The 27,154-nt window shown below is 39.0% G+C and overlaps 1 protein-coding gene across 1 annotated transcript; it reads right to left on the reverse strand.

Moving 5' to 3' along the window:
• Nucleotides 1-42: 42 nt before the first annotated feature.
• On the reverse strand, nucleotides 43-27,154 carry zcchc14 (zinc finger, CCHC domain containing 14). The gene is made up of 14 exons (XM_008436548.2): nucleotides 25,842-27,154; nucleotides 20,206-20,376; nucleotides 15,087-15,261; nucleotides 11,868-11,938; nucleotides 11,713-11,784; nucleotides 11,400-11,467; nucleotides 10,926-11,071; nucleotides 8,149-8,185; nucleotides 6,936-7,272; nucleotides 6,748-6,845; nucleotides 5,361-5,458; nucleotides 4,337-4,474; nucleotides 2,605-3,573; nucleotides 43-2,209 (listed from the first exon to the last, which is right to left on the reverse strand). Exons 1-14 carry the CDS (start codon nucleotides 26,334-26,336, stop codon nucleotides 2,154-2,156), a joined length of 2,931 nt encoding a protein of 976 aa, XP_008434770.1. The 5' UTR covers nucleotides 26,337-27,154; the 3' UTR covers nucleotides 43-2,153.

The following is a 27,154-nucleotide window of genomic DNA, read 5'->3' on the forward strand; positions in this document are numbered from 1 at the left end:
TTCTTTTAGGTCAGAATTACAAAAATTATTTCTGTTTGCTAAATGAAAAAACTTGGTGAGTTTTATTTTATTTTTTTGCAAACCAATTGATTGTTAATTTTATTTAATTTTATAAGATGGAACTAAACACATTTTAGTCAGAAATCACCTGTTGATTTATGAGATTAATCAGGAATTGATCTCAGAAATGAGTCTGAGAAAACCAACATTTTCAGATCAACCTCATATTTTCTAGAAGAAATATGGAAAATGTTTTACTTTTGAAACTAAGTCCCAAATTTTCTAGAAAATTTTATTTTTTTTCTAGAAAATTTCTGATTTTTCAGTGGAAATTTACTCGTTTTTTCTATCTGTGGCCTTAATACAAGATATCAATGAAACGAATAAATGTCACATAACGGTGAATTAAAATAACTTCTTTAGTTCTTTTGTGTTGTTTTTATCTCTAAAATGCGGCTCTGGAGAAGTTGGATAAGGTCAGTTTGTGATCACAGATGCATAAGAGGAACCACGACTCCAGATGATGAATCTCATCGTATGTGAAAATAGAGGCAGTTATTCAAGGTTTTAACAGAATAATGAAGGCACCAAGTTCTTTATATTACAATGTTTATAAAGGAATAAACACACATAATGAGCTTCAAGTCTGAACAAAATCAAACATCAGACAATATAAAACCTGAACTCCAGACAAACTGCTGAAACGTTTGCAAACAAAATGTTTTAAAAAACTGCTGGAAACAAACAAACCAAATCCAATAAAAACTATAAAAGTTGAACTAGAGATTCCCTAAACATAATAATACAACCCAGAACATTTTTATACAATCATCTGAGCCGCAAAACACAAACGAACCTTTTTTATTTATTTTCAGCAGAACTTAATCGGACGTTTAGTATTTTAAATTAAATCCCCTTCTTGCTTTACGCCCTCCCTCCAGGGGAGCAGAGCTGATCTGGGTCCAGCCCAGAATCACACACCTCAGACCCCAACACACACACCGACGCTTCCTGAACGCCTCGCCGTGCGACCAGACAGGGCGGCCGCTAGTCTGCAGGAGCAACGCAAAACAGGAGAACGGAACCAAACACGGAGAAAGTCGGACCTGAGTGAAGTGGGCCCCACAAACCTTCAAATTAAACCAAATTGGTGTCAAACTTTTGTGCTGCAAGAAATGTGTTTGTGCCGCTATCATTTTAAAGATAACAAATGTTTCCAGAGGTCATCAAAGGTCAACCAGGCCCCACATGTTTACAAAATCAAACAAAATGTGGCATCAGTCAAGCATGCTGCAAACATTTCCCAGAGATTTGTGCTGCAACGTTTTTATTTGTGCCACAATTATTTTAAAGATGAATAAATGCCTAAAGAGGTCAAAGGTCAACTCCAACACACATTTACAAAATCTAAGAAGTATGGTGTCAGTCAACAGCACTAGTTTTCAAAATGAACAAAACCCGACAAATGTGATCTAAATTATTTGTGCTATATTTCTGCAGGGTTGTTTGTGCCACTAATGTTTTAAATGTATTAATTAGAGATAATCAAATGTCAATCAACTGCACTGCTTTTGTGCAGCACACATTTTTTAATTTTTTAATAATTAAAGTGACAGCGATGGAAAAACATTTGCTGCGCAGACTTTTGACACTAATTAGGTTTAATCTGAAGGAGGACGGGTGAAATGAACCTCCATGATTCTGCCCTCAGCTCAGATCTGAGGTAGAAAAGCTGCAGAGGCGACATAAACGACGACGTTCACTCAGCTGCTGCTTAAAGAATGACGGGCAGTCCTGGAGCGGCCGTCGCCTGAACGCCTCGTCGGTTTGGGTCGACACTGAAAAAAGAGAGAAAAGTTTCACCCTGTTTTAAAATCTCATTTTGAATATAATGGTTGTTTATGTGGAATTCAGCCGATTGATGCCCGACTGCAGCACAACGGCGAGCGTTAAAATGAAATGACAGAGTCTGAAAAGTGAAAACCCAAAGTTTGGTCTAAACTCTTGGCTGAGCAGCAGGAAGCAGGAAGCTCTTCCTGCCTGAAGCTCCGGTTCGTTGAACCGTTTCTCCATCAGCGTTTCGCCGACTCGCTGATTTGCTCCTGCAGGTGAAAACGTTTCCAGCAGTTCAAAGGTCACCGCCTCTCCGTGGTTTATTCTCCTGAGTCTTTACTCTGAGAGTGAGGAGTGAACTTCAGCCGAAACGTTCCTGAGAAACGCAGCAAAAAAACAAGTTAGAATTTTAAATGCCCAGTTTAGATCCAATTATCAATGAGTTACATCAAAAACTAATCAGTAGATCATCCATACATGATATTAAGTCAAGCAGAGCATTTTCTTAACTTGCAACAAATGGTTGAGTGTCACTAAATAAATGCTTTTATTGTTATTCTTATTTTCTTATTTTAAGTAAAGTGTTGGATTATTTGCATCTATTTATGCATTTCTAATATTGAAAAAAATTTAAATCTGCCATGCCTTTATTCTCATATTATCTCAACTTTAGTATTGTAACATTTTGACTTTATTTAGAAATATGACATTATTCTGGTATTATTTTGATGTTATTCTCGTATTTCCACTTCCTGTTTCTCTCTCTCTCACCCTGCTGCGCCGAGTCCATCGCCGGCTGCTTGCAGTCTTCGGCTCGATGTCCGCCACCGCCGCAGTTGTAGCACGACATGTTTCCTGCCGTGCGCTTCTGGCCTCCGTTTCCCACAATGCCGTGCGGCTGGTAGAACCCGAAGCCCTGCTGCTGGTCGTGTGACGTGGGGCTGTGGCGGTAGAGCGGAGGCGGGACCATCATGGGGTAGGAGAAGGGCGGGGCGGCGGCGCTGGACGAGGCGATGAGCGGGCTGAGGTGGAGCAGCGGCCCCAGGGTGAACAAAGATGGCTGCAGGTAGCCGGCGGCGGCGTATCCAGGCAACGCCGCGTACGGGCTGCAGTTACCGTGGCAACCGCAGGAGCTGCAGACGCACACGGAGGCGTTGTGATCGGAGGAGGGCGGGGAGGATGTGGGCAGGGCGGGGCTGGAGGTAGACTGGTAGTACTGGTTCCCAGCGGCGTTGGTGGGCGGGGCGGAGGCGGCGGGGGAGGAGGACAGGTGGAAGAGCAGCGGGGGCTGGGAGACGTGGTGCATGCTGTTGGAGGTGGAGGTGAGGGCGGAGCTTGTTTCCACCATCAGACCCACGCGGCCCGGCGGCGCCTCCTGAGGCCCGCCGTCCRMCGCGCCGAGCCCTGAGAACTGGCTCTCCAGCCGCGCCGCCACGCCGACCCCGGGCCCCAGGCTGAACCCGGCTGCGGCCGCCACGGCGCCCAGCGGCTTCGCCCGGTCGTCGGCGCCCAGCGGCGAGGGGCGGGGCTTCCTGGGGGAGGACAGGACGCGTTTCGGGAAGCTGGGCTGTAGCGGGAAGTCGGGCTGCAGGACGCTGAAGGGGTGGTAGGAGGAGCAGGACGGGGGGTGGGGGGGCGCCGGCTCGGTCTGAACCGGAAGAACCTGAGCTGTGGGACGGGCCGGACCGGCAGAACTCAACAGGAAGCGCTCCTTCTCCGTACCGCCGGCGGCGTTCAGACCTGAAACACAGAAACACAGCATGAGGAAACGCAACAAATTCAACTTCAAAAACAATTTATTCAATAAATAATCAATAAATAAATTATATTGTTAAATAAAGCAGGAATGTCATTTTCTGTTGGTTTGTCTGGACTGAGAAAAATGTTTTTATTGAGAAATATTGTCTGTCTGTCATCCTAACATGAAATCTGATCCAAATCAAATCATTTTATCAAGATGCAGCTTAAAAATGACTAAATATGTTCATTAGATTTTTATTTTGCATAAAATCATCCACGTTCAGTTTTAGCTGTTTTAGGGCGTCTGTCACTTTAACTCCAAATAAAGTTAATCTGATACCAAAGTAGATCCTTAATATTTCTCTATTTAAGTTTTTGTTTGTTTCATGTAGGAGTTAAATAAAATTACGACCTTATTCTGCTAATATTCTGACATTATCCTCGTTTTATGTCGACTTTATGGTCTTATTACTGCGACTTTCTTTATTCTGGTAATATTATGACTTTATTCTCATAATTTAATTTAAAAAATAATCGTAGCCTGGCCCTAATGTTCTGCTGTAGACTTGACCTAAATTCAAAGTTCAAACAAGTAGAAGCTGTAAATTCACTTGTCAAAACAAGATGGCTGCCCTGGATGCACTATGGAGACACAAAGCGTTTAAAAAAAAAAAAAAATCCAGATTTTTAAAAAAATTAAACCTTCTGAGACCAAAAGAATGAATTAATGACCAAAACTGATTCACTGCCTGGGCCTACTTACGGCCCACAGCGTCTCTGTTCCTGTCGAAGGCCGAGTCGCAGCAGAGCGACATCCAGGAGGAGCTGCTGTCTGTGGACATCAGATGAGGAGGAGGAGGAGGAAGATGTGGCACTCCGTCCACCTCCACTCGCAGCTCTCCTGCACAACAGTTACAAAAAAGGTTTTTCTGCAGAAACCTTTAACTTTCACACTTCAACATTTCTCTAAAAATGTAAATGTTTAGAAGGGAAATAAAAAATAACCTTTTCTTTTTTAATATTGCAACTATACGAAAAGCGCTGACTTCAGTTTTCTAGGCCAATTCCAGTTTCCACTTTTTGACGTATATAAACTTTTAACCTCCTGAATTATGTTTCTTCATGGCTCAAGAATTTGTTGTATTTTCAGCTGCTGTGGTTTTCTTTCACGCTGCACTTTGTCAAACAAACCAAACCCTTTGAGCAACCTGTTCCCCTCCTCGCCTGTGGTGGCGCTGCACCAAGAAGCTCTGAAGGAAACGACATGAAAGTATCTGAAGGAAACACTGAGCGAAACCTCCTTCCTCACAAAATGTAAACAAAAAATAGAGAGGCGTCAGATTTTAGTGCCTGGAGGATTTTTCCTTTGTTTTTTGGTAAAAAACCAAGTTCCATTTTTCCAGCTGGCACTAGACTGTTTCAGTTGTTTTTACCCAGAATGCTCTGCTACAGTTCGCTTGCTACTTATGGAAAAATCTCCAGTCCACTTGGCATTCAGATGCATTCAAAACGCACCAGAATTTGTTGGTTTTGTTGCCTTTTTGGTCCTCATCATAGTTCAGTTACACATTCACACCTCCCCAAACAAACCGGACTTTCACTTTTGTGTCACAAGCAAACATTGTAAAATAAATGTGTACTTTGACAGTGCAGTGCGAAAGAGAGGCTGAAAATGCAACAAACATTCCCAAACGAACCGATGTTAAGACATGCTTAAATGTAATATTGTCTGTATTTATAAAAAATACAATCCTTTTTTGGGTGTGGCGCCTCTTATCGCCCCCTACCTGCAGTGGAGGTGGGGTGCACTGAGATTCCCATGTGACTGGACGGTGTCACCCTGGCGATGCCGCTGCAGGGTCGCTTCTCCGTCTTCATCTCCTTGCTGCACCAGAAAAGACGACTTTTATCCACTAGGGGGAGACACCGTCCACTAAATCTGTCAGCTTGGTTCTAATTTAAAAACATGTGGAAAACCTGCTGGAAGAAATTTCTGTTTTCTGCTTCCTGTTTGAGCACAAACACACACACATCCCCACCTGGCTGGAAAGTTGCTGACGCTGACAGATGAAGGAAATGATGCACAGGTTTGGACTCACAAAAGGGTTTTCCTGCAGGATCACGTTTTTTTTTCTGTTTCCAAACACACATTTCCAACCCATTCAGTACATCTTATCTCTCTGATCCGCAGCAGCCGGTTAACCATTCACCGTTTATGGACTCCAAGTTCAGCTTTTACACCTTTTATATCGGCGGCCGATCAGCCAGCTTGTTACTCGATAATGGAGTTCAAGCCAAAGCGAAACGTATCTCAGAGTAAAGCAGACTGATGCTTCAGCAGATTACTTTAAATGTTTCCTGATGATGAAACAATCATTTGAACTCTGAATCGTCTCTGAACTGCACCGCAGAAATTAGGAAACTTGACTAAGAATGATAAAGATCAGTCAATGTTTTTAAATACAGATATAATTTAAAAAATGCAGTTTTCCAGTATCTTAATGAAATCATTTCTACAACAGACACTAAGAGTACCAGGAGTATTTCTTCGGATCTATTTTTTTCTTGTCTTTTGGGTGGAAACCAGGGCTGAATCGATTAATAGGATTAATTGTAATTGATTGTTTAAAAAACAGATTTAGTGATCGATTGGCGAATAGAGACTCAATTAAAGGTCATTTGCTGAAAGAAAAACATAAGAGTTGTAATTAAGTCAAAAATGTGCAGAAAATATATAAAGTTTCCAATTAGCATAAAAATCTTTTGTCTGTAAATTAGTTTTACCCAGAATTCCTTAGATGTCAGTTTTATATTTACTGTATAAAAAACTACGAAGCACCATTTGCTATGCAATTATTAATTGGCTAAAACAGATTTACGTAAAAGAATCTTAAATGCAATGTATATATTTTTTGTACAGCTTTGGCTTAATTACTGCTCCGAGTACGTTCTTTTACCACATGGCCTCTTTTGATTCTGTATACTCCAGTTAACGATTTATCAGTAAATCGATAGTCACGATTAATCGGATTAACCGTTTTAACCCTGGTAGAGTAACAGCTTATTAAACTGGATTCCAGCCCTGAAGCAGAAGCTTTTCTGAGCCGTTTCCTGATTTCCTGAGACTCTTTTGCAGCCGAACGCGTCAGACAAACCGAATCTCCTGCTGCTTACTCTGCTGACTTCTGAAGCTCCAGCTGAGTCTTGAGTTTCTTCTTCGCTCCCTGGGTCAAGTCGTACTTGTTGAGGTCTTCCTCCGTCAGCGCTAAAAACTGTCCATGAAAACAGGTCGGACATTTTTCAGAAGAGGTTAGAATATTTCCCTCACTAATTAATGCGGTAAAAAGTGAATGTAAACAGACCTCCTCCATGGTGAGCTGTTTGAAGACTGGGTAGTACTTATGGAGCCGGAGTTTACGCAGCCAGTCCAGGATGCCGTTCTGCTCCGGTGTGTTGGGTTGATTCTGCGTTAACTGGGCCGGATGGGAGTGGGAGCGGGGCAGGGAGGGGGAGTGGGACGCCTGCTGGGAGTGGGACAGGTGCAGCGACTGCGTGCTGGGCGGAGGGTGGAGGTGGTGCATGGAGGGAGGCAGCGGCGTGGGGGGGGACAGGAGGGAGGACAGGTGAGGCGGGGAGCGGGTCAGAACCGAGCTGTGGGTGCTGACGACGGGCTGGACGCTGGCCACCCGGTACACCGCCCTGAAAACGGAACAGGAAGTGACTCAGGTTCATCTGACACAGGAGACTTAAAGGGGCAGTGTCGCGTTTTCCAGGCACATAGTGCCATCTTATAGCATAATCAAGTAACTATGTTACCTTCAGGTTTTACAAACATGATATACATGTCAAATATGACTTAGAAGAAATTTGACTTCCTGTTGTAATGCCTTGAAATTGGACCTCTGTCTCTTTAAGAATCTCCTGTTCTGCCAACATGGCTCCTCTATTAACCCTTCAACAAAGTTTTTACCAGCAATGAGAAGTAGCTCCTATAATGATCTCTGCAGGTGTGCAGTTTCAACAGGTGTTTGCTAATTGCTGCTGGCTAGTCTGAAGGAACTCAGTGGGGGAGGAGCTGCACCTCGAAGGCGGAGCTAGGTCCACCCAGGCGTTTTGCACAGCTGGATGGTTGCCATGGAGATTACAGGATTTCTCAAACATGTATGAAAGAATCAAAGCAAAACTCCAGACTTATTTTTGATGATTAATAATGATGTAAAGCTTTTAAAATCTATTTTACATAACACTTCCCCTTTCAAAAAAAAAGAAAGAAGAATCAGAGTCATCATCCTATAAAACACATTTTCCATCCCAGATCAACCTTCTACATCAGCGACTAGCTTACTCTAAATATTGGAAGTTTATGCCTTGAAAGCTGAGGTATGTAACTTTCATATTAAAGAAATAAACTCCATCGTTTCAAGGCTGGACATGGCAGGATTACTGTTGGGTTTGACTGGCTGGTTTGATTTCTGTTTTTATTCATTCCATATATGTTGCTGATGTCAGTATAACAGCAACTGTTGGCAGACGATGATATTCACTGGCGGTTTATCACCCAGAAAGAATGTTTACCTGTTAGCTCCTCTGTACTGCACCATACAGCCGCTGTCTGAAACAGAAACAAAGACTTTCATCAACTAGAAACACTGAAAACCTCAGAAACATGCACAAGATTTTAAAAAGTGTTATTATATCGAGGACATATGTTATCACATGAACAGAGCCGATCAAGTGTGTGAATTTATCCATTTATAGAGCCTGTAAAATTATTACAGCCCTTTTTACTGCTTTTAAAAAATCAATCATGACAGTGAAAAATTATTTCTACAAAAATAATAAGTGTGCTGTAGCTTATTTTTGTCTTCATCAAACCAAAGAAGATTCTTCCATTTTACCGTGTATATCTGAATTAAATTACCTTTGTAATTATATTTTCATTTATTAGGACACACCTAAAGAGAAGCTGCAGTTGGCTTGGGTTGGTATCGGCCGGTCAAAGCTTTACAAAACTCAAGAAAGTAGAAAAACAGCCTCTAATCTCCAATCAACACCATTTTAAGGCGAGAACGAGAATATTTTACTGCTTGGATTTAGCACAGAGTCATACAAACGGACCAAACAAGACACTGGGTTGGATTCCACCTGCACAAGTTATTCCCAAAGAAACTAAATCTAAGGGAGAATTAGCAATAAACTCCTGCAGAAATCAGTTTTGTAATCGAAACAAACTTATAATCACATGTGAATAAGCTTGTTTATCTGAAAAGTAATTAAAAATCATGGCGTATGTAAACAGTTACATGAGATATATTCATAATTATACTTAGGAGTAGCTACATATGCAGCGTTTTAGGAAAATTGTAGTCAGATATTTTACATTAGTGCAATGGAGTCAACATGTTGGAGTGACACACAACTTTTTATGAGATAAGATGCTGTAAGAGCTCTGGTGGAGCCAGCTGCACATTGTCCGAAAAAAGAAAAGCAAAAACAATCTATCATCCTGTTACCACTTCCTGTTGTCTTTTTTGGAGTTTCCATCAGTAGTAACATCCAGTTGTTGATCACGTGGCTCGTGTCATATGAAAAAATGTGTTTCGACATGGCTGAAAATCCATCTCATCGTAGCGCCAAAACTGTTTATCAGAAAACATTTTTAAGAAATTGGCATCTTCCCATTAAGTGTCATTTCAATTTGTGCTATTTTAAAGTTAATGGAAACACAGCTAATGATAAGCAAGCCTTCAGGCTAACAGGATTGTTCTCCCAGTCTAGTGTGTACTGGAAAAACTGCCCCAGATTTTGAGTAAAAGTGTGTTGGTGGAAGAACTTCCCCCTGACGTTGCTCACAACGCTGCAGCTGAGAGCTTGAACAATTCAGAGGCACAAACACAGAGACACATGCTGCACCGGCAGCTATAAATACACTCAGAGATGAAGTCACACTTACACATCACACGCACGCACATTACGTCTTTCTGTCTTCATCAGGACTTTCATTCATTCTGCGCCATCTTAGTAAGTTAGCACTTATGAAATGCTCAGCAGAACCCAACAAAAAAACTTTGAGATCAACAAACAAAATATATTTTTCCTGAGAAAAAAATATATGAACAAAATGAACGCTTTCGGGATCGACTCGCATGAGATGGAGGAGGAAAATACATCAGACAAGCTGCCTCGACTCTTACACTATGACATAGTAACGACCTGATGAACTTGAGTACAACATGGAGGAGCTTCGCAGCCTGAAATCCATGAGCCGCTTGCATGTTATTGTTTACATCCAGAAGTTTTGCGCCTGAGCACAAAGCCGGAGGGGAAAAAGACGATTCTTTCACTTGTCATCCAAAGCTGCGCTGCAGCGGTGGAATAAATCTGTTAAGAAAATAAAACCTGGAGATGCAGTTTTTATTAATTTGGTGCAGTGAGCAACAACAAATGGAAAATAACATTTGAAAAACAACTAAAAACCACCCATACTCTTTTTATTTTTTTAAATAAATGAAATCTAGCGCTCTTTTTTCCATAAAAAACTGCAAAAATCAATATTTACAGATATATTTAAACACAATAGTTGGTTATTGAGAGCCAGTGGAAAGTCCAAAGAGCCACAGGTTGTTGACCCCTGATGTGACCCAAAAATAAAGCAGAGGAACTGCATTTATGGTTAACCATTCCTGCCATATTCCTAATACTCATAACTAGTACAGTACAATAGAGCTGAAAAAACTTTTCCCACTGTTGGTGAAAGAGGTCCTCTGTATGTAGTATATTTGAGTAACACACACACACACACACACACACCAGTATGAGGTCATCCCAGTCTAGGCTTCCCAGCATGCCGCAGTGAATTCCCACACCGGACTGAAATAGACCCGGTCGGCTCCGTCCAACACCTCAAACCTCTCAGAGCGCCACCTCACCTCGTCTCTGTGACCGGCTCTTCCTTTTCTCATCCCAAACAAACCACACAGACTTCCTGCACTGCAAAACGCAGCATGTAGAGTTCACTTTAAAAAATATGCAAACGCAATGCCTAAAAAAAAAATCCAGTTCTCCAAATCTAGAAATGTTAGTGGGTTTACACAACTCTAATAACTAGTATTTCTATTCTTACTTGAGTAAGATTTTCTACCCACTGAATGAAAAAGAAACATGTTTTTCACCAGACAGACACACAGCTGCAGTTTTTGTTAAAACTTCATAAGTTTTTTAGTGAAAGAAACTGATTTGGAAAAATTTATTTTGCCTGATTTTGTTGTTTTTTGTTATTTATATAACAAAAAACAACATTTTTGTCCTACCAAAATTTCCACTAAACTTTATATTTTGGTCGCAGGACTTACTGGAGGTGGAGCAGGTGGGGAAAGCGGGAGGTAACCTGGTGGAGGGAGGAGACGCGGGGCAGCTGGGGGTCAGAGGTCGGCTGGAGGTGAAGAACAGCTGGACGGAGTGATGCTGCAGGACGGGGCCGGGCAGCGCAGCCAGACACCTGACAGAGAAGAGAGGACATGTAGAGATGTCAGGAAGGGTTTTTTTGTCTCACTATCAATCAATCAAGTTTGATTTACATCGTAAAAACACAAAAATCAACAACTGAAACATTACATTTTGCAAAGTGCCGTCATCACACATAAAAATGTTGATACATTTTTATTTGATTACAAATCAAAATCAACTTTTAACAGGTGGGTTTTCAATCTAGACTTAATGGATGCAGAATGTCGGTTTAGCCTTGTAGAAGTGAAAGTTGGGGTGAAAACAACTTGATGTTTGGTCAAAAGACTGAAACTTTAGAGAGATGAGGCTCCTGCACTGACCTGCTGTCGACCTCTACGGACCGAGGGAGGAACTTCTCCAGTCCGTCGTCAGGAAACACCTGAGAGAGCTAACAGAGCAACATTCAGCACGATTAAAGTAAAACTACCCACAGTTCACTGCACATGTCACTCTACGCTGACGATGCTCAGATTTTTACACAGGTAAGTAAATATTCTGGTAATACAAGAAGTCATGTTTATCATTACTGCTTTTAGTTAATTTAACAGGATTCAGTTGAAACGGCTTTGGGATCAATATGTATATTAGCTGGTTACACCATTGGAAATCCCAGTAGCTGCACCAGATTATTACCTGGGATACCAGCTCTGCCACTTCCTGTTGAGTTCTGACAACAGAGGATGTAAAACCGTCGGACCAGCCCACCTGGACAGGCAGAGGAAAGGAGGAAAGCAATGAAGAAGAGCAGCAGACGACGATAAAAATCTACCTGATTGGAGTTGATCTACCTCAAACACATATTCGCTGCCGTTGTCTGGCTTGTGGATCGCTCTTCTGAGCACCACCCGCTCAATCACAGCTGCAAGACGCACACATCAGTTCACAGACCAGTAAAAACACAGACAGTCAGTAGAAGAGCTGTTCAACTAAAAGAAAGCTGAAACACACATCCCACACCAGTAGGTGGCGATAAAGTCAGTATAACTCACATGTTAAAATACAGAGAAACGAAATCAAAAGTAAAAATTCCATGTTTTTATATGTAATTCTGACCATTTTAAATTATTTTCAAACCTCACATGGTACGTTTTCCTACCAGCTTTTTTATATTTATTTTTTAAAATACTGTTTTTATTCTATTTACAAATCAATCATAACTAACCAATTTTGGGTTTTTGACAAAAAATATTTACAAAATAACTCCTTTAATGTCAAATCGACAATTCACAATACAAGCATCGAATCGATTAATCAAATTAAATCAAATTAATTGATTATAGAATCGTCAACTTTCACAAATAAATCATGACGACAAAATTTGTTATTTTTTTGATAAAAACATTTACAAAAAGATCCCTTAATGTCAAATTGACACAATACAAGTATCCTCATATTAATAAGAGAAATAATTGACCAAATTAACCGTGATTAATCGATTATAGATTAGTTTAACATAAAAAGTCAATTTGCTGAAAGAATAACACAATCTGAGCAGTAATCAAGCCAAAAATGTAAAAAAGAAAATCTGGAGGACGAAAGTTGTCAGCCTGATGCGATTTTGTTTCCAGAGACTTTATGATTCATGGATATTATTTGTTGTTTCTGTTGCTTTGTTTGTTTATTTTGGATATTTTAAATATCTTCCAGTTAGAATTAATAGTTTATTGACCTTTGAGAATCTGTTCTTGCATTATTATGCCCTTACCATCATATAACAATATTATTGTTGCAAACACTTCTGGGACAATTGTCCAGGAAAATTTGTTATCATGACAGTCAAAGTTTGAACAAAACTAAAACTACTGCTAAGATTAATAAGAACTAAGCAACATCTAACTACTAAAAACCAGCAAACAAACTATGAAAACAAATCAGAACTAAATAAATTAGACAAAAAGCCAAACAAATGAAAACTAAAGTCAATTGAAAGTTATTTCGAGTTAAAATATGGGTGTGGCTTTTGTTATGAGCAGATTTTTGGGCGTGAAGGGACAAGCAGCCGAGACGGGGATGGAGTTAGTTTTTCCAAATGCTTTGGGCCGATTTACATCAACAAGCAGTCAAACTGTTTATTACCTACTGATTTTATTAGTTTACAGCAACAGTTTTTAAAGAGTGACAGAAAAATGAAACAATCGGCTGCCGGAGAAACGCAGCTAAACACAAAAAGCAACGAGACAACATGGATCTAAACAAGTTGCTCTCCTGTTTGCACGCTGAAGGTTGACAGCTATGCAGTGTTAGCAGAGGTGACATAGCTGAGTGTTGTGTTACAGATCGGACGCCTGGCGAGACACGAGCTGCTCAACGGGTCACTGATTTCTAATAGCTGATAACGGAAGACGGCCCTGTTGATCGAAAAAATCCAGCCTGTCTGGATCATAACCGTAAATAAAAAACAAGCACAAACGTTTTAACAACAAAGTTATAACAATAAAATTATTATTTTTTTAAATTGCATGACAATACAGTCAAAATAATATAAGAATAAAGTCATACTTTTGCCAGTGTTAGTTGTAATGATACAAGGAAAAGTTGTAATATTGCCAGAATAGAAAAGTGGTATGACAATAAAATCAAAGTAAGTTTAGAAAAGTTATAAAACTGCCAGAATAAAGTTGTAATAATAAGAAATAAAGTTGTAATATTACCAGAATAGTCGCAAAAATAAAAGAAAAAAGTCATATGACAATAAAATCAAAGTAATTTTAGAAAAAAGTTATAAAACTGCCAGAATAAAGTTGTAATAATAAGAGAAAAAGTTGTAATATTACCAGAATAGTCGCAAAAATAAAAGAAAAAAGTCATATGACAATAAAATCAAAGTAATTTTAGAAAAAAGTTATAAAACTGCCAGAATAAAGTTGTAATAATAAGAGAAAAAGTTGTAATATTATCCAAGTAAAGTCAAAATAATACGCAAATAAAGTTATAAAATTACCAGACTAAATTCTTAGTCATATGAGAACAAAATCATAAAATTAGTATAATAATTAAAACGAGGAATGTTGGGCATCTTGTGAAGCTATGCGCTGGTATCCATTTTAAAACCAGGAAATACTTAATCTATTAACAAATTATCATCAGCAGAAAGATTTTTTAAACGATCGTTTATTTAGAAGAAAGAATCACATGAGCTGATCTGCGAACGTCAGACGTTGATAATTATATAAGCTTTTTTCATATTAACAACTTTTATTTCTGGTTAAAATGATTTTCCTGCTGATTTGATTTTCTTTTCAGAATTAAATTAATATTCTTGTCACGATAACAAAACTTGCTGGACAATAAATTGATCCAGAACTTATTGCAGTATATGATAATATTGCTTTGAGGCTATTTTTAAGTAATATAGTGGTAATAATGCCATAATAATTCAAGAAAACATTTTCAAACATTAATAAACTTTATATTCTAATTAACGTTTAACACTGGAAACTGATCTTCAATATCTAAAATAATGAAACAATAAAATGAATGATGAAGTTGAAACCAAAACATTAAACTGACAATTTTTATCATCCTGTTTATGGTAGAAAGAGAGAAAAGAAAAATAATGCAAATGGACATTATTGAGCTCATTTTAAATTATCTATTGATTTATTGATTTTTTTGAGGCTTAGGGAAATAAAAGCCACTTTTTCAAAATATTTTCTGTCATTTGTAATTTCTTTCTTAAAAACTAAAAAATCTGAGCTTTTATTTTGAAGTCGTTTTGTCCAGCTCTAGTTGATGCTGATTCTTTACGAATAATTAATAATAACTCAAAACCCTTTGAAGACTTTGAATTAATGAGCCACAGAAACATTTATTCTCCCTTTGGGATCAATTAAGTATTTTTGATTCAAAGTTTTTAAAAATATTTTTGTGTCAGAGCCTCACTGCAGTTTTCCCGCCCAGCCCTGAGGGCCGCATTCTTTCTGCTTGTGTTCAGACGCAGCAGCATGCTGCATCCTGCTGCATCCTGCTCAGGTGTTGTTTTTAGGTCATCGCTGGCAGCTGCTCACCTTTCGCTGCTTTCTCCTGGCGGCTCCTGGTTGCATCCTGGACCTGCAGGGGCGGCGGAGGAGAGCGAAGCTCTGGGCGAGGAGCCGGCAGCTCCTGGGGGACCGCCTGCTCTTCGTTTCCCAACGCTGCGGCAGAGGGCAGGCCTGAACCCGTCGACGCCTCTCTGCTCTGGTTCTGGGGGTCAGAGGTCAGGAGAACACATGAAATATCAGAGTTTACTGTGTTTTACTAGATTCAAGAACGAATGACAGCAAACTGAAGAATCATCAGGAGCTTTTAATGAATCTGATAAATATGAAACATGACAAAATGTTTGAGAAAGAGACATCAGATTCAATGAAACCAAAGAATTAAAATCAAGTAAAAAAATCAAAGGTTCTGTGCACAAGTTTTTTTTTAACAATGTCTAAGAGAGAAATCTTTGTCCTCTGAATATGCAATACACAGTTTTCATGTGACGTCACACATCCAGGAAGCCATCTTGGTAGGTAACTGCCATGACAGACAGGCCTGTCACAATAAGCAATAAATCAATAAATCACATAATAAATTAAACCATCTCAGTAACTGCAGATTGCATGATTTATTGTTTTTCTCCTTTCTCTATTTCTATAAATGTTTTCAGTCTGGTGCTTTGGTCTCAACCAGCCCTTTGTTTGAAAGACAATTTCGTTAACAGAGACTTCATAATCCATTTTATTTGCTGTTTCTGATATTTAAAATGTCTTCCAGTCCCAATATTAAATGTTCATAAGAATTTAAAGTTTATTGATGTCTGAGAATGTATTCTTGCATTATTACTCTATTGCCATTATATTAGTTGAAAATGGTCTTAAATCAATGTATCGTCCCAGGACTTGGAGTTGCTATGACAACAATAAACAAGTCACAAGCTTAGATTTAACTTATAAACAATGTCAGTGCATCACATCTATTAAGACTTAAACTTTTTTTCCCATAAAAGTTGTTTTTGTTGGTCTCAAAGCCATGATTCTTCAAGATGGCTGCTCAGAGGCGTGGATCACACAGCGTTGTGTCACATTAAAAAAATAAGTGGAAAATAAAATTAAAACATAGTAGCATATTATTAGAGCATAGACAATAAATCAATAATATATATATATATATATATATATACATATATATATATAGCAATAGACACATGATCAGTATCAATAGATAATACATCTGATAGAATATTCACTGAACTGCACAGCATTCTGGGAGATGTAGGCAGAGGAAATGTTTTAGCTGCTCAACCTCTCACTGCAACTTTGGTGGCTTGAACTAACTGATTCACTCTTTGGTTGCCTAGCAACTCACATTCTTTGGTTACCTAGCAACAACCTGCTGAGTCACTGGAACAGCAGCAGTTTAAGGTTTTTTTTTTTTTACTGTGACTCATAAATGTTTAAAAATCAAAAACAGAGCCGTGGAGAGAAAACTTGATGAAACAGGGAAGGTCACTCCATCAGTTCGGTAGCATTTACGGTATTTAAAACAAAAAAAGAATAAATAATTATTGATATCGACTGATATGAAACGATTACATCGTTTTAAGTTTTCCAGTCTGAAAAGATTTGTATACAGGTGTGTAAACAAATCTACTTTCAATGACGTTGGGCAGTAATTTTTTCCACTACGGACACAAAATAAAAAAACTATTGACTATTTTTTAATTAACTCATAATTGGACAGCAAAAAGTGCTTAATTGGATTTTTTTGTTTTTACAGAATTTGAACAAGGCGAAGTTTAAACTGCAACTTGGAAAAACAATTTTTTAATGCAAAATATTAATATTTTTTGTCCAATTTTGACTTACTGCTTTGACTGTCAGAATATTTGGGTCTGCTCCTGTTAATTGATCATTTACTAGATTATTTGATAATTATTGCAATAATCATTTAGTCTGATTAATTGATTCATCCCCAAAACATTATATTAGTATTTTTTATTCAGTCAGGTACTAAAAGATATGAAAAGCTTGCAACAAAATAGAAACAGGATGCTTTTAGTTCACAACTCCCTATTTTTCCTTTTATTTTATCTGAAAAGCAGATTTATAACTTTTTATAATGATAACTTTGAATTATCTGAGGCATTTCAGCTGCTAAATATACAGCAGCGACTCCATCTCAGCAGAATGGAAACAAGATCTGAAATGAATTCAAGATGTAAAAAATGCAACTTCACGAACTTGAAGTGGAAAAATGTAAAATGTGTGTTAACAGTTTCTAAATGGAAAACTGAGATAAATACGTCAAGAGGGAAATGGCTCCAGTGATTGCAGCAGATTTCTTTCCACCCAGTTTTTTGCTTTTGAGGTTGATACACATTTGCTGAAAGCCGATCGTTAACATGTGGCAAACTTGCACCACAAGCTGTTTCCAATATAAACAATACCTCAGCTGGTTATGAAACACTCCCAGACCCGAATCCATGACTATTGTCGAGTTCAGACATCAATAAACCTAATCTGAACTGGAAATGTCGTAAACTAGCTAGCTGATTTATATGTTTTTAGTCTTTCCATCCAAAGTGCGTCAGAAATCCCCTACTTAAAATGCTGCGTCATCAGAAATGAAAACCCCAGATACGGTACGTGCTGCTAGCAGAAATCATCCGGGCTGTAGCTCTGAAAACAATTAAGAGTGCTACCGCCACATCCGCATGTTCCTGAGCGCGCCTGCCAGCAGCCTGGAAGGAAGCAGAGCTTCGAGGTAAAACGGGGAACAAACATTGGAAGCTGAATTAAAAGAAACTCCAGGAATAAATTTAAAAATACGTGGCCTGAAGCTATAAAAATCCAGATTTCTGGTACAGTAGCTCCTCCTTCCTCTCATATAAAAGTCAGCTGTTAATTCCCACACAGGCCTTGTTTTTATGGCCCTATAAAGCGAGCATATAATGGGCCGATTATGCAGGTTTCAACTGGCCTAGTAATGTTGTAATATATTGCATATGCTGTGTTTAAACTACCGCATTGTTTCTGCATAAAAACCCCTCTGGAGTCACTCAGCATCCAGCTGCTTCGTGTTAGTCAAAGGTTAGGAGAGTTGACTTGAGAAGCGGAGAGACTAGAGAGACACGAGTCACACGAATGGAGTGGCGGCAAAATATTTGGTCAAAAGGGTTAAAAATGAATTATTAGAGAGTTTTAACAACTTTATAAAAACTGATGTTTATGTAGTTTATTGCTAACACAATGCAAAGGTAAAAAAAACATCATGATTTCAACTCCAGGGTTTATCAGCCTGGCAGGCTGCCAGGATTAACCTGCAACCCCGCCAGGCTAAGTGTCGTGTCTTTACTTATTTTAAACAGATTTACTTTAATTGCATTTTTATCTGTTATATTAATCTATTTACATTACATCAAAGCAATTTGCTTTGTAATGAAGTGATTCTGGCTAAAAAGAGTCTTTAGTGGAATGGAAGCAAAATGGTGGCATAAATGCTCTGTAAGTGAACTCATGCTGCAATTAAAGATTATTTTAGTAATCAATTAAACATCACATAAATCCATTAACCAGATATAGAAATAGGCACATTCAGCAAATTTTTTATTTAACCGTTTTAAAGATGCAAATAAGGAAATAATCTAATTCTTTCTTTAAATAAGAAAACAAATATTTTATTGCCTATAAAATGCAATAATACATCAGTGCTTTAGTGAAAAAAGGGTCAAAATTGGATAAATTATTCAATAATAAATAGATTCTTTAAAACACAGTTTTGATATTTGAACCTGTAAAAAAAAAAAAAAAAAAGAAAAACTGAATAATAAATATATTTTAACATATTTCACATTTCATTTTTTTTAACATAATTCAACCGGTTCAGCCCAAAGGCAGCACTGAGACGGTTTTAGGCAAAATGTTTGCAGAATTAAACAAATACCAAAATTTGCTCAAAAACTTGAAGCTAGTGCCCTTTGGGACCATTTTAAACTGTTTATCTGCAAAATACAAAGTCGATTTGGGGTTTATTTGCTCTTCAAAGGCGCTGTTGCAGAAACATTCATCCATCTATCGGGATTTGAACCAAAGACCTTTTTGCTGCAGCACTAATTGCTCCAGTGCTACGGAAAAAAGCTGCAAACCTCATAAACTGAAGCAGAAAAAACTTCCTTCTCAACAATCTGACTGACTGGTGAAGTCATACAGACGATGGTGCGATTACTCGTCTAACCAGGACGTAGTTAAAATCAGAAGTCACAAATTTCCCTCCATTTTCTCACCCCCCCCAAAAAAACCTGCATTTCTCTGTGATATGTGATGGTTCTGCATTTAAATAGAAGCCCATCGGTCGCTTCAGAGCGCAGAGAGATGGAAAGACAGCCAAAGAGAGAGCATTTATAACTTCCTGGGGATTCACTGGAGACTCACACACACCACAGAGGGTTGATTTCAGCACTGAGAAATGTGCTGACCTGCACTAAGCAGGAGCCAAGGGCAACAAAACACTAAATACAAGCGCTCCTCTGAGTCGGGTACTTTCCCTGCTCCTGCCTGCGTCGGACCGACTACAGGCTGTAAAACCGTGTTTACGTCTGCATCAAGTTAAGAAACAAATTTAATGTTTTGCCTTTGAACTTCTGCTCTACAGTCGTTGCTTTTCCTCCCATTTTTTGCTGCTTTGACCCTGTGCCGGATGATCCAAAGGGTTAAAAGAGCGGCTCAGTTTCCGGCATCATCTGGAAATCCCCTCCTTTCGCTCCCGCTGCGTTCTCCGCGTTTCATCACATCCCGACTGCTCGGCCACATCTGGGTGGAAACGACAGCCTCCGCTCGTCTTTTATTAACAACGTTTCGCTCCTGAACTCGCTTCTTTTCCAAATATATCTCACAGCGCTGCAGGTTTTGTTTTCAGGGGATTTAAATAAAACTTTCTTCCACTACCAAATTAAATGTGGCTGATTTGTAACTTGTAACCAAACTGGAAGGGATGCATCAAAAAATCGGCTGAAATGTTGCCTTTTGCTTTTAATCTGAATCATAAAACGAGTTTAGAGTTTATTTTAAGCTAACTTTAATTCCTCCATCTCAATCCACTGCTATGATTCTGCAGCTGCAGAAATTTGTGAATCTAAGGAAAAATGTAAAGTTTGCTTCCTACCTTGTGCCAGTAGCAGGTTGGCAGGTAGGTGGCGCTGGCGTTGGGCAGGGAGGCCTGAGGCACGGCGGCGGTCTGATGGTCGTAGTGGTGATGAGGCTGAGCGCCATGGCAACCAGCAGCTCCATCACTGCCAGCTTCTGCTGCAGCTTCTCCTCCTCCTCCTCTGCCGGCCTGGAAAAAGGTGGTGGTAGCATCATGCTGTGGGCCTTTTTCACTGGTACGTCACACAGAAGGGAAGAAGGAAGAAAACTTCCCTTCAAAGATTCAACATTCCTTTAAATTATCAGCCAGACGGATGAAACGTGTCGAAGATCCCAAAATGAATTAATCGATTATTCAGATGATTAATTGATTATTCAGATGATTAATCGAATATTCAGATGATTAATCGATTTTAACATTTTTTCGTTCTGTTGATTTTTCAGTCAACCATTTACGCTGATTTTATACAACCTTAGAAATACATTTAAAATACAAATAAACAAATTAGGGATGCATTGATATGACAATTTGAGCCAATACCAATAATTTATACTAATTAATTATTAATACTAATATTGCTGTTACTGCCACAGCCAGTATTATACATGTGTGTGTGTGTGTGTGTGTGTGTGTGTGTGTGTGTGTGTGTGTGTGTGTGTGTGTGTGTGTGTGTGTGTGTGTGTGTGNGTGTGTGTGTGTGTGTGTGTGTGTGTGTGTGTGTGTGTGTGTGTGTGTGTGTGTGTGTGTGTGTGTGTGTGTGTGGGTGTGTGTGTGTGTGTGTGAGCGCGTATAAAAAAAAGCTGTTTTATTACATTTTATCCAATAAAATGTTTATTGTCCTATTTAAAAACAGAAATTGAATGACTTGTTTCAGTAATGCACGATCAGCATTAGCATTGGTATCGGTTGATGTTAGCATATCGATATCATATCAATAAGTAAAACTGGGCCGATAATATTAACAACTTATATTGATTTCCATCGATTTGGTCATGTGACAGTGACGCAGCAAAGGATTGTGGGGAGAAGCAGGAACAGTGGTAAATAATGTTTATCGGCCACAACAGCAATACTATCAAAATATCGGTATCGGCTTTTCATATCATTGCATCCCTAAGTTGTGTGTGTGTGTGTGGGGGGGTGGAGGAGTGCATTTTTCTGCATGTCTAACACTGCATGATGAAGCTTAAGTGGTTAAATGATATTCTGTGTTTGGGATCTTCGATCCAGTTTAAATTAAGGGAATCTTTTAGGGGAAGTCCCGCTGCACCATCATTTTTTTATCTGATTAATTTCCACAAAAATCGATAGAATAATTGATTACTAAAATAATTGCTAGTTTCAACCCTAGCATGGGGCACCCCAGGGCATCATTTTGGTACCACTTCTCTTTTAACTTTAACACAGATTATTATTACATCTTATAATATCGTCTAAAACTTTTCTTTTGCAGATGACACTTCTTCATACTAACTGATAGTTGATAAAGTTGTTTTGTTTAAAGAATTTTTCCATATTAAGAACTTTGGTGTGAAAACGAGAGCTTCAGATGGTTATTTATGCTTCTTTTCTTGTCCAGATTATTGCAAAACTTTTCCCACATTAAGAAAACGAAAAAGTTATTCCCTGTATTAACTCTGAAAATATTCTGTCAACGATCCATATTTGTTTTAACTTTTATTTGGTGAAGTGCTTGGTGAGATTTTACCTAGAAAAACTTAAATTCGTCAATATTTCATTTGGTTGTGAAATCAAATTTAATGTAAATTTAAAAGTACACTATATAATGGTTGAGATTTCACATCAAACTCAAACGCCGACGTTTCATTTCCAACTTTCCCATCTGAGTGTGTAATTTTCCAGCTGAATAAGTAACAGTGGAGGTGAGTTACAGCCTGTCATTGTTGACGCCTCACCTGTAATTAGGTGCAGAGGAAACATGGATGCTTGCTCAACTCCACCCACTTCAACTAAAGACGCTTTCCTTTCTGCGGTCAGGTGGAGACGGCTAAGCCTGCAACTAACAGTTATTTTAGATATTGGTTAATCTATCAATTATTTTGATGATTAATCAGTTAAAAAATAATCAGCACATTCTGTTGATTTCTCATTTAGTCCTTTTTTTTAAATAAAATATTGGAAATGCATTAAAAGATGTAAATACACAAATAATTAACTTCCTTTTTTAAATAAGAAAATAAACATTTTATTCCCCAAAATGCAGCATTCCATTAGTTAACGTTTGATTATTAAAAGCTAAATAAATTCCCAAAAGTTCGGCCCTTTTTGCTTGATTTCACAAATGCATTGTAGGGCTGATCTGGTGATTAGTTTTTGTATTAACTGAATTAAAGTTCGGTAGAAAAAGGTGCTTCATAGGATAGTTTGTTGGGGGTTTTTTTAGCAGAATTTGAACCAGGAGAAGCTAAAACTGCAACTTGAGGAGTTTTGGGAAGAACAGATTTACAGACAAAGGTGGTTTTTTTTTATATCTTAAATGCAAAATGTACATTTTGTCTTAATTACTGCTCTGAATATGTTGTTCTTTCAGCAGTTCACCTTTTCCTGAGTCTACACACTAGCTAATAATTAACTGATTAGTAAATTAGTTGACAATTATTTCAAAAATTGATTAATCCGATTAATCCCTTCAGCCCTAAAACATCATATTAGTAGATTTTTATTTGTCTGGTCCCAAAAGGCATGGAAAATGATTATTAATTATAAAACATTTCGTTGTTTGAGGTGTTTAAATCCGATTAATCGTTTAAAATGGTTACATTTCCTTTTAAGAAGATCTCAGAGAATTTGGATCCAAACTTTAAGATTTTGATTCGATCCAGCTGTTGCACCTCCATCATGGAGGGAAGCCCATCTGTTTAGCTCCAACTGTTTTTACAGATGGGCTGCACAGTGAGTAGAGTGGTAGAGCTGTTGCCTTGCAGCACAAAGGTTCTGGGTTCGATTCCCGGCCCCGGTCTTTCTGCATGGAGTTTGCATGTTCTCCCTGTGCTTGGTGGGTTTTCTCCAGGTACTCCGGTTTCCTCCCACAGTCCAAAAACATGACTGTCAGGTTAATTGGCCTCTCCAAATTGCCCCTAGGTGTGTGTGTGCATGGTTGTGTGTCTGGCGACCTGTCCAGGGTGACCCCGCCTCTCGCCCAGAACGTTAACTGGAGAGGCACCAGCAACCCTCCTGACCCCACTGAGGGACAAGGGTGAAAGAAAATGGATGGATGTTTTTACAGATATTTTCACACTTTACTGGTTTATTTTACCTGCTTTTAAGAAATGTTTTTACAAACCATCTCATATGATGCATTAAACAGTTTTTAACTTCCAGTGCCTTTAGAAAACCTGGCAACCCCTCGCATTCGACACCGTTTTGTCGTCACTGTCACTCCTTGATGTCATTCACACTGCAGGCTTCTCCACGAAGCTGCTTTCACTTCCTCTTTCAAAAGGAACAACACTAAGAAAAACCATGAAAACACTTCAGCTGTTTGTGGAGGAATTTCCACAGAAACACAAAAACAGAAACGAAGGATTCTGGAACATGAACGTGATATTCTGTCCCAAAGCAACAACAGAAATCGCTCTGATTCATCGCACTTCCTGGGAAACTGCAGCAAATATTCAGTGAAATCTATTATCAGCTTTTATTGGCTGGTTGTTTGAAGATGATTTTAATCGGACCGGATGAAATTATTTAGATTAAAACCTGATTGAAAGCAGCTGGTTTGAATCAAACTGGTTCTGACCAGACCGTTCTGTTCTCTGACATATTAAAGATCTATTTAAAGCTTAAAATAATTATTTTTAAAAAATATAGGATCTGGAAATAACAGAATGTATCACAGGAGGCATTGACAGCTGGATGATCTGATTATTAGATGATTAAAAGGAAACACAGATTTTGGACCGATAAAAGGATAATCAGTCCAGGAAACACATTTTTCACTCTTTCTACTCTTATCCAGATGTGGAAAATAAGGAATAACATTCCATATTTTTCCAGACTTTGTAAGAGTTCTCTGTGTTTTGTTCTGTTAAATATACCCTACAAACAATTATTCTAGTAATCGGTTAATAATCAGTTATTCTGACGATTAATTGATTAACCATTGACACGTTCTGCAAGTTTTTCATTTAATCACCAAAGCTTGTTTTATGCAAAACAAGGAAGACATTAAAAACACAAATAAATAATTCAGTTCCTTTTATAAATAAGATAAATATTTTATTACAATCCCTTTGTTTTCGCTCGATCATTTCTAGCATCTGCAGCTAAAAACAATCCCTTTAACATCAACATGTGAAAAGTTCGGTTCTTTCTGCTCAACTTAACATCAATACAGGATTTATCTGTTGATTATTTTTTGTATTGACCAATTAATAATTGATTAGCAAAGGCTGATTAATAGGAAAATTTTTGTTTTTACAGAATTTGAACCAGATGAAGCTAAAAACTTCTACCTGTGTAGTTCTGTGCAGGACATATTTACAGATAAATAATGTAAATAATAAATGCAAATGTCCACTGTTGTTTGGCTTTGGCTTAACTGGAGCTCTGAATATGTTGTTCTTTTGGCAAATACTGTTTTTGAGACTGTATCCTCCACTTATTGATTAATTGATTATTAAATCAGTTGACCTATTATCAATTAATCACGATTAATTGTTTCATCGATGGTTGTGTAACACTTTCTTCTCAACATTAACAAGGTGTAGGGCTAATTTGTTTGTTATTGTTTGAACAGATTAACTATGGAATAGCAAAAGGTGATAAGTAGTAGATCTAATAAGCAATAAATCAATTAATCGTGTTAAATTAAAACAAGCCCAATAATTTCCATCTGCATGATTTATTGCTTTTCTCTTTTCTACCAAAAACTGGACGATAAAAGTTTTCAGTCTGGTTTCAACTATCCCTTTGTTTGAAGGGCAATTTTGTTTACAAAGGCTTTATAATTCATTTTATTTATTATAACTGATGTTTTATTGATTTATTTTGGATATTTAAAAAGTCTTCCAGTTCCAGTATTAAGTGATCATTAGAAATTAAAGTTTATTCATCTTTAATCATGTGTTCTTGCACTGTTATGCCATTATCATCATATTACCTAAAAATGGTCTCAAAACGACAATATTATCGTTTATCACAATTACTTCTGGAACAATTTATCGTCCAGCAAGATTTGTTATTGTGACAGGCATATTTACAGATGTTTTCAATGTTTGTATGGTTTTGACTTAATTACTGCTCTGACTATATGCTGTTCTTTCAGCAAACTGCATTTTTTCCTGGGTCTGTGTCATCCAGCTAATGATTAATCAATTACTAAATTACCTTCATCACGATTAATCGTTTCAGTACTGTATCCTATTGAATCCAGTTAATTTTTGAGTGAGTTTGTTTACAGAAAAAGAAGATTTTGTCATTCTAAATGCATTTTTGACTTAATTACTGCTCTGAATATGTTGTTCTTTCAGCAAAATGCATTTTTGAATTTGTTTACTCCAGTTAATGATTAATCAAATGCTAAATTAGCTGGATTCCTCGCCATAAATCCTTTCTGTCTAACTGAATTTGATTCATTTTTGAACTGGTTTGTGTCCATAAGGACAACACCGACCTTTGACCTCTGCCCTCACCTGCAGGATGTCCTGGATGTGGCCCAGCTGATGCCTCAGCACCTGTTTCTGGTGGAAGTTGAAGGCAGGATGGTTGGAGGCCATGGTGAACAGCAGCAGGAACTGCTCCTCCGTCCTGCCTTCGTTCAGCGCCAGCCCGTAGTTGTTGATCACCGTGTCGATGTGGGTCAGGGTCCGGTACAGGACCCCCGCGGCCTCCCGGTTGTCCGTGCCCAGCAGCGCCAGGGACACCAGCAGCTTGCTGCGGACCACCTCGTCCGTGACGTTGGTGAGTCCCGAGAGGTCCGCGGGGTTGTTGGCTTTGATCTCCGCATCCCGCAGGGAGTGGTAGTCCTTGCGGGCCAGGTCCTCCAGGCAGGAGCCGAGGAAGCGCAGCTCGATGGGGACGCAGAGGTCCAGCAGGCCGCAGAGGAACTCCGCTCTCTGGGCGGAGGTGAGGGTGGAGAACCAGCGGTACACCCCCTCTCTCTGGACGCAGCTCCGGCTCTCCACCATCCTCACACCTGGAACCACCTGGATCAAAAGAACCTGTCGGCGCTCACATCAAAGGGAGCGCACGCGCGCGCGCGTCAAAACTTTTTGAACTTTCTCCAAACTCCTGTGTTTGTTCCCGGCGGAGGGGAATGAAAGAAGAACAAAAGTTTCCTTTGTTTTCGGACTTCTTCCACAGTAATCCCGGCAGGGTCTGCTGCGGTCTGGTCCGCCCGGACTGGGTCTCTATCGGACCGCACGCTTCCTCACAGTCCGGCTGCGGACAGTTGAAAACTCTTGGTCTCGTTCAAGCCGAACCGTGCAGAGACTTCGGAACGGAGCGTCCTCATGGTCCCCCGGTAAACTGTTTCAACTGGGACAAAGCTTAAAAAGCAAACCCGGAGCAGCCTGGGGCTACAGCCCGCTGCAGCTGGGAATGGCATTTGAACATTTCAGAGACATTACCTCACCAGACGGGGCTCTGCACGCAGGTCTCAGCGGTAAAAGTTCCGGGTTTATTCACCGTTCAGCAAACTGGAAGTTTAATCCTGCCTGAATCCTGCCATGACTTCCAGAAAGAGAGGGGAAAAAACAGCTGTGAAGAACATTATCCCAGCTCTGGCCCACGGAGAGGTATGGTTTCCTCTGATTGGCTGACCGGACAGTCAATAATGAGATCCTGCGTTCTGATTGGTGCAGAGGTATTTCCGCTACCCGCCTTCTCCACATCTTTTCTCATGGCCTTCAGAAGTATCTCAGATGAGTTTCTGGCTCTTGGGTAATGGAGAAAAGTCGTCTTTAAATATCGGTTTTCTTTATTTTTCACCAAAGAAATACATGGT

Source organism: Poecilia reticulata, linkage group LG19 (assembly GCF_000633615.1).
Source record: "Poecilia reticulata strain Guanapo linkage group LG19, Guppy_female_1.0+MT, whole genome shotgun sequence".
NCBI classification, from domain to species: Eukaryota; Metazoa; Chordata; class Actinopteri; order Cyprinodontiformes; family Poeciliidae; genus Poecilia; species Poecilia reticulata.